The 12,253-nt window shown below is 43.1% G+C and overlaps 1 protein-coding gene across 1 annotated transcript in view; it reads right to left on the bottom strand.

Moving 5' to 3' along the window:
* Positions 1-12,253, bottom strand: part of LOC138643280 (zinc finger protein Xfin-like) — a 49,451-nt gene that overhangs the window by 17,987 nt on the left and 19,211 nt on the right. The window contains exons 2-3 of the mRNA XM_069732211.1: positions 5,200-5,326; positions 774-4,858 (exon numbers count right to left, since the gene is read on the bottom strand). Coding sequence (XP_069588312.1) covers positions 774-4,858; positions 5,200-5,326 — 4,212 coding nt within the window. The remainder of the gene's footprint in view (positions 1-773; positions 4,859-5,199; positions 5,327-12,253) is intronic.

Here is a 12,253-nt window from a genome sequence, read left to right as displayed (position 1 = left end):
TATATATTTTAGCAGGACAATGGTAAACCACATTCTGCCTCCATCACACAGCAAAGAAGAGTCTGGGGGATGAACAAGCTGCCTGCAGTCAGGACCATCCATTATGGTCGAAAAATCTGGCAAAGACCCCGAACTGTGCAGCAACGAGAATCTGACATCAAACAAGGAGACAACGTTCCTCTCCCAAAGTTCCAGCGATTGTCTTCTTACTTCACTGACATTTACATACTAATGTAGATGAAAAAAGGGGACACTGCACAATGGTGGACACCTCACAGGCACAACTAGTCTCATATTCGTCACCACCATCAATTTATAAATTAGTTAATTCAAATTAAATCGAAAAAAGTCCAACGTTCACCATCTGATGCGTTCTACATTCTGTTGTTAGTAAAATATGGCGATAAGAGATTTCCAGATCACTGCATTCATATCTTCCATACATTTTACACAAAGTTCCAACATTTTAGAATTGTGGTTGAACATACAAAATCCAATTTGATATTTTGTATGCCACGAAGACAAAGCATGGCTTGGCCCCATACGTAATGATATCAATCATACTTTCACAGCTTATGCTTCCGAAACTGAAAGAAAAATTAATTAAAGAAGCGGCAATAAAATAAAAAAAACAACTTTTAATTTACAGAATTGCAGAAAACTTGCAAATATCCCTGAGAGCGGGCATCTCCTCCCCCATGGAGAGACAGGTAAAATGTTTCCAATAAATAATCTATAAATGTTTTTGTTTCCAGTCTTCCCTTTTGTCATGAACACAGGTTATATTTTTGATGTCTGAGAAGACCAGTCCGATAGCGGAATGTTTTGTTACAATCTGTACATCGAAATGGTTTCTCCCCAGTGTGGATTCGCTGATGGACGACAAGATTAAACTTCTGACTAAACTGTTTGTCACATTTCCCGCAGGAATATGGCTTCTCTCCAGTGTGAGTCCTCTGGTGAAGGACAAGTTGGGAGGCTTTGCTGAAGACTTTTTTACACACGTTACACTTGTGGCGGCCACTGGTGTGCACTGTCTGATGTTCCACATACTGGTCTAACTTGGAAAAACATTTATTACAATGTTCACATTTATATTGTTTTTTTTCCGTTCTTAATCTGGTATCAACAGATATACGGTGATCTAAGACACAGGCTGAAGAACTATCATTAGCGTTCTTGAATTCTATTTTATTCAAACGTATGGACTTTGGTCCTAGGCCAAGCACTTGGTGATCCACAGGTGGACTGTGTGGAGATATAACATTGTTTGGGCCGTGGCTAAGAAATTTCGAATTGTGAGTCATGAACGAGGGTTTAACAGAGGATTGAAGAGTAGAATAAAGTGTATTGGTGCCTTTATATGGTTCGTTAGTACCCAAAGGATTCAACTTATTAACTTTACAGGATTTCGGGCATGTGGTCCTTTTAGTGGCAGAGTTTCCGAGTATTGAAAACAGAGTTCGATTTGACTTGTCATGTCCACCCAATGGTGAAGATGATGTCTTACACGGGATACCTTGCAAACTCTCTTGTGATGGTTCTCTTCTAAACTTTTTTGTTAAATCTGGAAGTTCATAGGTACAAACTTTTCGAGATCCCTGAGAAGCAGCCGGAGACTCAAATGATGTATCTGTTGTAGGGGTTGACTGTGCAAAGCGTAGGTTAGCAGAAGGTTTTTCTAATGGTGGCTTTTTTGTACATGGTCCATGCCTCTGATGACGAAGAAGACCTGTTCGGTATCGGAAGGATTTACAACATTCTGGGCATACGTATGGGTTTTCTCCTGTATGTATTCGTTGGTGAACCACAAGATTGAATCTTTGGCTGAACCTTTTCCCACATTCTGTGCAGGCAAAAGGCTTTTCTCCAGTGTGAGTTCTTTTGTGAAGAATGAGGGTGGATTTTCTAATGAAACTCTTATTACATTCTGGGCAAGTATTTCGTGATCCGGTGTGGGATTTCTCATGTTCCATCAGTTGATTCTGGTGGATAAACGCTTTTCTGCATTGATTACATTTAAATGGTTTCTCATTTACACTTTGTGAACTGGTATGTGATGGGGATGTAAAAGTATGGGTCAATGGGCCAATGGAAGTGGATGGTTTAGAAGGCTTACTACTAGGCGCTTGAGAAGGTAGAGACAATGGCAATGAAGGTTTAGTCGGAGATTTCTTAATGAAAGATGGTTGGATGGTGGAATTTACTGATGAGGAACATCTGCCACCAGATGTATCATCATGGGAAGGAGCATATTTCATACTGGAGGTTTGTGAACTTGAGATCATGGATGATAATTGACATTTTACACCTGATGGAAGATATCTAGCAGAGGAAAGTCTTACATCTAGGTTACAAGAAGAAGTGGAGGAAGGTAATGTTGGGGTTTTACTCGATTGGTAAATGGTGTATGATGATGTGGTTGGGAGATGCTTTATAGCTGGTGAATTATGTCTTGAAGAACTTGAGGCTAAGGTAAGTTTCTTATCTGACAGAGGGTTAGCCTTTAATAAACTACTGGTGGAGGAAGGCAAGGCCAATGAATGACCAATAGAGGAAGGTGAAGCCAATGGTTGCTTAATATCCAAGGAATGACTGATGGAGGAAGGTGAGGCCAATAGATGTTTATTATTCAATGAATGATTGATGAAAGATGGAGATACTAATGGAGATTTAGTATCTAATGAATGATTAATAATGTAATGTGAGACCAAAGGAAGCTTGGTATCTAATACATTACTCTTGCAGAAAGGTGAGGTCAACAAAGCTCTGATAGAGGAAGGAGAGGACAAAGAAGGCTTATTACTCAATGAATGACTGATAGAGGATGGCGAGGCCAATGACAGCCTAGTATCCAATGAATGACTGATGGAGGAAGGTGAGGCCAATGGAGGCTTAGCATCCAATGAATGACTGTCAAGGGTAGGTGAGGCCAATGATTCCTTAGTATCCAAAGAGTAACTGATTGAGGAAAATGAGGCCAATGGAGGCTTATTATTCAAGGAATAACTAACAGAAGGTGGTAAAGCTAAAGATGGCTTAATATCCCATGAATGACTGACAAGGGAAGGTGATGCCAATGATTGCTTAGTATCCAATGAGTGACTGATGGAGGAAGGTGATTCCGATGAAGCCTTTGTAGTCAAAGAATGACTGATGGAGGAAGGTGAGGCCAATGGAGGCTTATTATTCAATGAATGACTGACAAGGGAAGGGGAGGCCAATGATTGCTTAGTATCCAATGAGTGACTGATGGAGGAAGGTGATTCCGATGAAGCCTTTGTAGTCAAAGAATGACTGATGGAGGAAGGTGAGGCCAATGGAGGCTTATTATTCAATGAATGACTGATACAGGAAGGTGAGGCCAATGGAGGCTTATTATTCAATGAATGACTGATATAGGAAGGAGAGGTCAATAGAGGCTTATTATTTAATGAATGACTGATGGAGGAAGGTGAATCCGATAAAGCCTTTGTAGTCAATGAATGACTGATGGAGGAAGGTGAGGCCAATGGGGGCTTAGCATCTAATGAATGACTGACAAGGGAAGGGGAGGCCAATGATTGCTTAGTATCCAATGAGTGACTAACGGGGGAATCTGAGGCAGTGGGATGTCTGCTACTTAAAACACTGTAGCCAGGAGAAGTAGTTGCTAAAGGTGTTTTATTACCAAATGGAGGACACATAGGAGAGGATAAAGCCAAGAGAGTCTTGATATTTGATTTATCATGTGTCAAGGTTGACAGAGATTTCATTCTCAAGTCCTGGGATATGGTAGATGTAGACGAAGGACGTTTAGTGCTTTTTCGATGATTTAAAGAAGAAGTTGCAGTTGAAGGGTTTTCAACATCTGGTAAATTACGGTTCATGTTCTTCAGGGATGACAATGGTCTAAGTTTTGATAGCTGAAGTCTGGGATCTACTGTATCATGTCGGGAATTTGATGATTGATCAGTTGGAGAACATGAAGGTGCAGGTTTTCTTTGCACAGAAGGCTTAAGATCTGAAGAGGCAGCTCTTTGAGGAAGATGTCCAGGGATCTTATTCTCCATCATTATTTGTGCTTTTGGCATAGTTTTCACACATTTTTTTTCTTTCTCGTGCCTGACGAGAGCAGGCTTGTAGCGGAAGCTTTTTTCACACATAGGACATCTATACGGCTTCTCTCCTGTGTGAATCCTCTGATGGATCACAAGGTTAAATCTCTGACTGAAACGTTTCCCACAGTCAGTACAAGCAAACGGCCGCTCCCCTGTGTGCGTCCTCCGATGAAGCTTAAGTATGGACTTCCTGATGAAGGTTTTCCCACAGTCAGGACATGTAAAAATCTTGTTTTCCTGGTGTGTTTTTTCATGCTCGGCCAGAAGATTGAGGTCAGTGAATACCTTAGAACAATGCACACATTTACTGAAACTCTTCTCTTTTTCTAAGTTTTGAAGCCTGGGTCTCTTGTGAGAGATGTCATTTTTTGTCATCTCTTGGTCATCTTTTAGAGTCTTCTTTGTGCATGTTCCCCAATTCAGATTCTCATGGATATCGAAAGTTCTACACTCATTGGATCTTGTGTTCTGAAGATTTGAGATTACCTCTTTGTCATCAGTAGTGGACCATGTTTTGCTTCTGTGGTGGTTCATCTTATGGTCAACAAGAAGGGACCAGCTACAAAAGACTTCTTGACACTGGAAGCACTTGTGGTGGACATCTTCTAAGACACCATGGCAATACTTCTTGTAGCAACTGCTCACATTTTCTGTGTCTTGGTAATTCTTCTGAGTTCTTCGTGATTTCCTCCTTACTGAATTACTGGAGAATGTAGAGGTATTTTCGTTGATTTTACTATAATGCAGGAAAATGTCTTCTGAAAAAAATACAGAAAATTGTTAATGGAAATGTAATATTTATGTAACGAGATGATAAAATATGCAAATTATGTAAATCCTTATATACAGTCCCTTAGATGTTGACTTCTACGATACCAATTCAAGATTCAACTCTTCTAGCCCCTTACCAGTTCTAGCATGGCCTTCACTCTACGTAACCTCCTAAATCACCGTATTATTTGCTTACCAATTCAATCTTAGCCTCCACTGAACTAGTTTCCCACTAATTTTAGCATGGCCTCCATTGTACCAATTCCCCCGGCTCCACTTGCACTGTTCCTATCTAATCCAGACCGCTGCCTTCACCTGCTATCCTTACCCAATGAAAGCAAGACGTCCAGGTTTTCCTGCATGACCTCCATGTACAGGGCTTTCTGCCACTCCTTTAGATGGCGCCATTCTTCTTTTGAGAAATATACTGCCACATCATTAAAGTTCACAGAATTCTGAAATAAAGAATTGCGAATGAGTTTTGGACACTCCTAATTGGTGAACATAGTGTGTGAATAGGGTTGGTTCATTCCTAACTGGCATCGGAATTTCTACGTGTAATCCACGGATAAAGTGACACAACATATTAAGATATTGTGAAAAAGAGACCGGTGACCTGTCTACGATCCAGTTTAGAGTCTTATATTATTCATAAAATAGACTGGACGGTTTTTATAAGGAAGGCGGAGCGCCGGTCTTTTTGCTGATACACTTCGCACCGGAGGATAAAGACTTGCGGTTTTGATCAGCTGTAATTTATTTCTACATGCATTATGAATTGGAGTGAGATGTCGGCACCATCATCTGTAGGTAGGACCGCTGCAGAAATATCAGGATTCATCTTTATTTGTAATGTTATGATAATCAGATAATGCACCAACCACCAAGTTATTCCACATGAAAAGACTGTACAGAAACTGATGTAAATATAGGACGTCCCAAAATTTAAATAACAGACCAAGATATATGCAGACACTGAACAAGCGGTAGCGAAAATTCCTGCTCTGAAACCATTCATATATATTAAAAAAGACCATTTCCCAGTGAGACACAAAGATAAATAAGAAAAACAGGATCCAAAGGTGCACCTATCCTGTCAGATAGCCCTACACTTAGCTACTATCCCTACCTACCAGTGGAGGTTGGCACCCTAACAGATCGATTTGGCGCCCCCACTCAACGGCGGCTGACCCCAACTCGCCCTAATAAATATCTAGCGAGCTACAGGTGGGAAAACAATAAGCTATTAAAAGAGATGAAGGAAGGTCTAAGAAGATAAGCTAAGGTGCACAAAAAAATAGACCAATAATAAATAACCCCATTGGTCTATTTTTTTGTGCACCTTAGCTTATCTTCTTAGACCTTCCTTCATCTCTTTTAATAGCTTATTGTTTTCCCACCTGTAGCTCGCTAGATATTTATTAGGGCGAGTTGGGGTCAGCCGCCGTTGAGTGGGGGCGCCAAATCGATCTGTTAGGGTGCCAACCTCCACTGGTAGGTAGGGATAGTAGCTAAGTGTAGGGCTATCTGACAGGATAGGTGCACATTTGGATCCTGTTTTTCTTATTTATCTTTGTGTCTCACTGGGAAATGATTTTTTTTTTTAATATATATGAATAAATTTATATTTTAAGGGATTACATGTTACACAACTGATTATTTTCCCTAGGTTGCATAGATTTTTTCTTTGTACGTTTAGTTCTGCTCTGAAACCAGCAGAATAGTGAGTGCAGCTCTGGAGTATAACAAAGGATATAACTCAGGATCAGTAATGTAATGTATGTACACAGTGACTGCACCAGCAGAATAGTGAGTGCAGCTCTGGGGTATAATACAGGATGTAACTCAGGATCAGTAATGTAATGTATGTACACAGTGACTGCACCAGCAGAATAGTGAGTGCAGCTCTGATGTATAATACAGGATGTAACTCAGGATCAGTAATGTAATATACAGGTCCTTCTCAAAAAATTAGCATATAGTGTTAAATTTCATTATTTACCATAATGTAATGATTACAATTAAGCTTTCATATATTATAGATTCATTATCCACCAACTGAAATTTGTCAGGTCTTTTATTGTTTTAATACTGATGATTTTGGCATACAACTCCTGATAACCCAAAAAACCTGTCTCAATAAATTAGCATATTTCACCCATCCAATCAAATAAAAGTGTTTTTTAATAACAAACAAAAAAACCAACAAATAATAATGTTCAGTTATGCCCTCAATACTTGGTGGGGAATCCTTTGGCAGAAATGACTGCTTCAATGCGGCGTGGCATGGAGGCAATCAGCCTGTGACACTGCGGAGATGTTATGGAGGCCCAGGATGCTTCAATAGCGGCCTTAAGCTCATCCAGAGTGTTGGGTCTTGCGTCTCTCAACTTTCTCTTCACAATATCCCACAGATTCTCTATGGGGTTCAGGTCAGGAGAGTTGGCAGGCCAATTGAGCACAGTAATACCATGGTCAGTAAACCATTTACCAGTGGTTTTGGCACTGTGAGCAGGTGCCAGGTCGTGCTGAAAAATGAAATCTTCATCTCCATAAAGCATTTCAGCCGATGGAAGCATGAAGTGCTCCAAAATCTCCTGATAGCTAGCTGCATTGACCCTGCCCTTGATGAAACACAGTGGACCAACACCAGCAGCTGACATGGCACCCCACACCATCACTGACTGTGGGTACTTGACACTGGACTTCAGGCATTTTGGCATTTCCTTCTCCCCAGTCTTCCTCCAGACTCTGGCACCTTGATTTCCGAATGACATGCAAAATTTGCTTTCATCAGAAAAAAGTACTTGGGACCACTTCGCAACAGTCCAGTGCTGCTTCTCTGTAGCCCAGGTCAGGCGCCTCTGCCGCTGTTTATGGTTCAAAAGTGGCTTTACCTGGGGAATGCGGCACCTGTAGCCCATTTCCTGCACACGCCTGTGCACGGTGGCTCTGGATGTTTCCACACCAGACTCAGTCCACTGCTTCCTCAGGTTCCCCAAGGTCTGGAATCGGTCCTTCTCCACAATCTTCCTCAGGGTCCGGTCTCCTCTTCTCGTTGTACAGCGTTTTCTGCCACATTGTTTCCTTCCAACAGACTTACCATTGAGGTGCCTTGATACAGCACTCTGGGAACAGCCTATTTGTTGAGAAATTTCTTTCTGGGTCTTACCCTCTTGCTTGAGGGTGTCAATGATGGCCTTCTTGACATCTGTCAGGTCGCTAGTCTTACCCATGATGGGGGTTTTGAGTAATGAACCAGGCAGGGAGTTTATAAAAGCCTCAGGTATCTTTTGCATGTGTTTAGAGTTAATTAGTTGATTCAGAAGATTAGGGTAATAGGTCGTTTAGAGAACCTTTTCTTGATATGCTAATTTATTGAGACAGGTTTTTTGGGTTATCAGGAGTTGTATGCCAAAATCATCAGTATTAAAACAATAAAAGACCTGACAAATTTCAGTTGGTGGATAATGAATCTATAATATATGAAAGTTTAATTGTAATCATTACATTATGGTAAATAATGAAATTTAACACTATATGCTAATTTTTTGAGAAGGACCTGTATGTACACAGTGACTGCACCAGCAGAATAGTGAGTGCAGCTCTGGAGTATAATACAGGATGTAACTCAGGATCAGTAATGTATGTCCACAGTGACTGCACCAGCAGAATAGTGAATGCAGCTCTGGAGTATAATACAGGATGTTACTCAGGATCAGTAATGTAATGTATGTACACAGTGACTGCACCAGCAGAATAGTGAGTGCAGCTCTGGGGTATAATACAGGATGTAACTCAGGATCAGTAATGTAATGTATGTACACAGTGACTGCACCAGCAGAATAGTGAGCACAGCTCTGGGGTATAATACAGGATGTAACTCAGGATCAGTAATGTAATGTATGTACACAGTGACTGCACCAGCAGAATAGTGAGTGCAGCTCTGGAGTATAATACAGGAGGTAACTCAGGATCAGTAATGTAATGTATGTACACAGTGACTGCACCAGCAGAATAGTGAGTGCAGCTCTGGAGTATAATACAGGATGTAACTCAGGATCAGTAATGTAATGTATGTACACAGTGACTGCACCAGCAGAATAGTGAGTGCAGCTCTGGGGTATAATACAGGATGTAACTTAGGATCAGTAATGTAATGTATGTACACAGTGACTGCACTGGCAGAATAGTGAGTGCAGCTCTGGAGTATAATATAAGATGTAACTCAGGATCAGTAATGTAATGTATGTACACAGTGACTGCACCAGCAGAATAGTGAGTGCAGCTCTGCTCAGCTGTTGCTCACTGTGGTAATTGAGGGTGTGGTCATTACTGATCCTGCTGTGTGCTCCTGAGAACCACCATCTCTCCACCTGGGGACCTGTTTTCACTCTTACCCAGGGAGGGAGTGGGTTTCCTGGGATGAGTGAAGGAGCCAAGTCCCAGGCTTCTGTTCCCCGGACCAGGCCGGCGGGAGACAGGAGAAACCAGCCTGCACATATAAGGACTCAGGGGGTGAGATGCTCCACGAGGAGTCGCAGCAATGTGGAACCTACTACCCCTGGGTCTGCAGAGACCCAGAGAAGCCGCAAGGCTTCCAACATAGAGGATAAGCCTGCTAGCATTCTTGATGGTTCTTCCAGAGGAAAGCTGAGTGCTCACGGAGGTGAGGCTGACCTCACTGAGGAAGGTTGGAGGCTGCAGAGACCCCTCAAGTCTGTGTCTACCTATGGCTCCCGGCTCTTGACCCACCAACGTGATTATGAAGAAACAAGCAGGACCATCAGGAGGCTCTGGGAGGAGCTGCGCTACACAAGCGCCAAAGCTGCAGGTTCCTCCAAACCGAGGAAGACCCATCTCCAGGTGGAGGTAAAGGGGCTGAACATTTACATCAATATTCCGTAAGTCAAAAATAGCTTTTATAAAGAGAGGAGTGGTCCTTTCAAGGAAAAACTGATGAACAAAGATGGATTTAGTGAAATGGCGGATTCCAGAGAACAAAGGAAGATGGGGTTGCAACCTCAAAGCCAGGTGCATGATGAGAATGATGACCAGCGGAAAGCCCCAACTGGCAGCCTGCAAAGTCACCTGCAGGCCTGATATACAGGCGACAGTGACATCTGAGCGCAGTTCTGCTGGCTCTGGGGAGGACGGTGATAACAGCGGCCAGGGAGGCACGCCAATAGCGGAGATAAAGCTCCTGGAGTCCCCAGTGTGCCTTCAGAATTTCCATCTTGGTGATGATTTACCAGAGGAGGCACCTTTGGACAAGAAGACACAGGCAAAAAATAGAATTAGACTTACCAGTAATTCGGTTTCTAGGAACCTTCCACGACAGCAGTATTGGAGGATGTCTCCCCGCCCTAATAGGGGACAGGAAACAAAGAGGTTAAATACCCCTCCACTTCCTGCAACCACCAGTGTTTTTTTCTGGACACAGTAGCATTTATAGTTACCACTTAAGTGCAGGAATCATCCAATAACAATATCAGATAGGGAGGGAAATTAGTGCTGTCGTGGGAGATTCCTAGAAACCGAATTACCGGTAAGTCTAATTCTATTTTCTCTAGTCACCTTCCACGACAGCAGTATCGGAGTGATACTAACAGCTATTTTCTTTAGGGAGGGACAACTGCCTGCAGAACACGTCTGCCAAACGATAGGTCCCTATTGAAATTTAGCCTGTAACGCCTGGTGAATGTATGGACTGACGACCAGGTGGCAGCTCTGCATATCTGCTCAGACGATGCGTTCCCTCTCTCTGCCCAGGAAGTCGAGATTGAACGGGTGGAGTGAGCTTTCAGCGATGCCGGGGGTGCAAGCTTCTGGGAAGAATATGCAAGACAAATGGCCTGTTTGATCCAGTTAGTGATCGTACTTTTGGCTGCTTTTTTGCCTTTATTCCGTCCTGACCACTGGACGAATAGGTTTTGGTCTATCCTCCAGCCTTCCGTTTGTTGGAGGTAGAAGAGGACCACCTTGCGGAAATCCAGGGTGTGAAAGGCTTCTTCCTTCGGATTAGACGGATTTGGACAGAATGAGGGTAGGACAATATCTTGACTTCTGTGGAAGTCCGAGACTACCTTAGGTATAAAGGAAGGGTCTAGTTTAAGGATTATGCTATCCATGGTTATGGTTAGGTATGGCTCCTGTACTGACAAGGCCTGCAGCTCTCCTATACACCTAGCGGTAGTTATTGCTATTAGGAAGACATTCTTGAGGGTCAGGATTTTTAAGCTGATGGCTGATAAGGGCTCAAAGGGGTCCCGGTCAGACTATTTAGTACAAGGTTCAAATCCCAAGGAGGGGTCTGGACATGGAGCCTAGGACGAATCCTAGTTGCAGGTTGCAGATGTCATGAAACGTCTAACCCAACGGTGGCCTGCAAAATCCTGATCAAAAAAGGAACCCAGTGCCGACACCTGAAGTTTTAGGGTGCTAGGCGAGAGCCCTAACTCCAGACCCTTCTGGAGAAATTCTAATATTTGTGCAATATTGGGATGGAATGGATCGGGTTTGTTTGGGAAACACCAGGATGAAATTTTTTTCCAAACTTTGCCATAGATGGCGTCAGTTATTGGTTTCCTACTTTTTTCATAGGGTTTGAATGACGTCATCTGAGAGACCTCTGGCTCTCAGAATCTCGGCCTCAGTAACCAGGCCGCCAGTTTCACTCTGTGTAAGTCTGGGTGTAGCAATGGTCCCTGCTGAAGAAGGTCGACTATCTGAGGTAGAAGTATCGGGCCTTCCAGAGACATGTCTGTTAGTACGCCATACCAGCTTCTTCCTGGCCACATCGGTGCTACCAGAATCGTTGTGACTCAGTCCGCCCGGATCTTTTGTAACGTTCTTGGTAACATAGGAATTGGCGGGAAGGCGTATGCCAGAGCAAATTTCCAAGGATGGGAGAAGGCATCCAGTCTGTGCTCCGCTTGAGGGGTTGAGGGAGAAGAAAGTGCTCAACTTTGTGTTCTGACTGTTGGCAAACAGATTCACGTTGGGACTTCCCCATCTCCGGACCAGGGATAGGAACACCTCTGGTTTTAAAGACCATTCTCCAGGATGGAAATCTTTCCTGCTTAGGAAGTCCACCTGGGCATTGTCTGACCCCTTTATGTGTACTGCCGAGATAGACAGGAGGTGTTTTTCCCCCAGGAAAAATCCTTGCAGCGGTTGACTTTAGGCTGGTGTATTTCGTGCCTCCCTGGTGTCGTAGGTAGGCCTCCGTAGTTGTGTTGTCGGACATTACACGTACATGGTGACCTTGGATGAGGACAGATGCGGCTTTTAGCGCCTCCTCCACCGCTTTCAGTACCCTCAGATTTGAGGATCTGAACCTGATGCTTGGGGGCCACAACCCTTGGAAGTGGGAACCTTCT

The sequence above is a fragment of the Ranitomeya imitator genome, chromosome 6 (genome assembly GCF_032444005.1).
Source record: "Ranitomeya imitator isolate aRanImi1 chromosome 6, aRanImi1.pri, whole genome shotgun sequence".
Lineage (NCBI taxonomy): Eukaryota > Metazoa > Chordata > Amphibia > Anura > Dendrobatidae > Ranitomeya > Ranitomeya imitator.
Note: the sequence above shows the minus strand (reverse complement) of the source record. Positions and strands in the feature narration are given on the sequence as shown.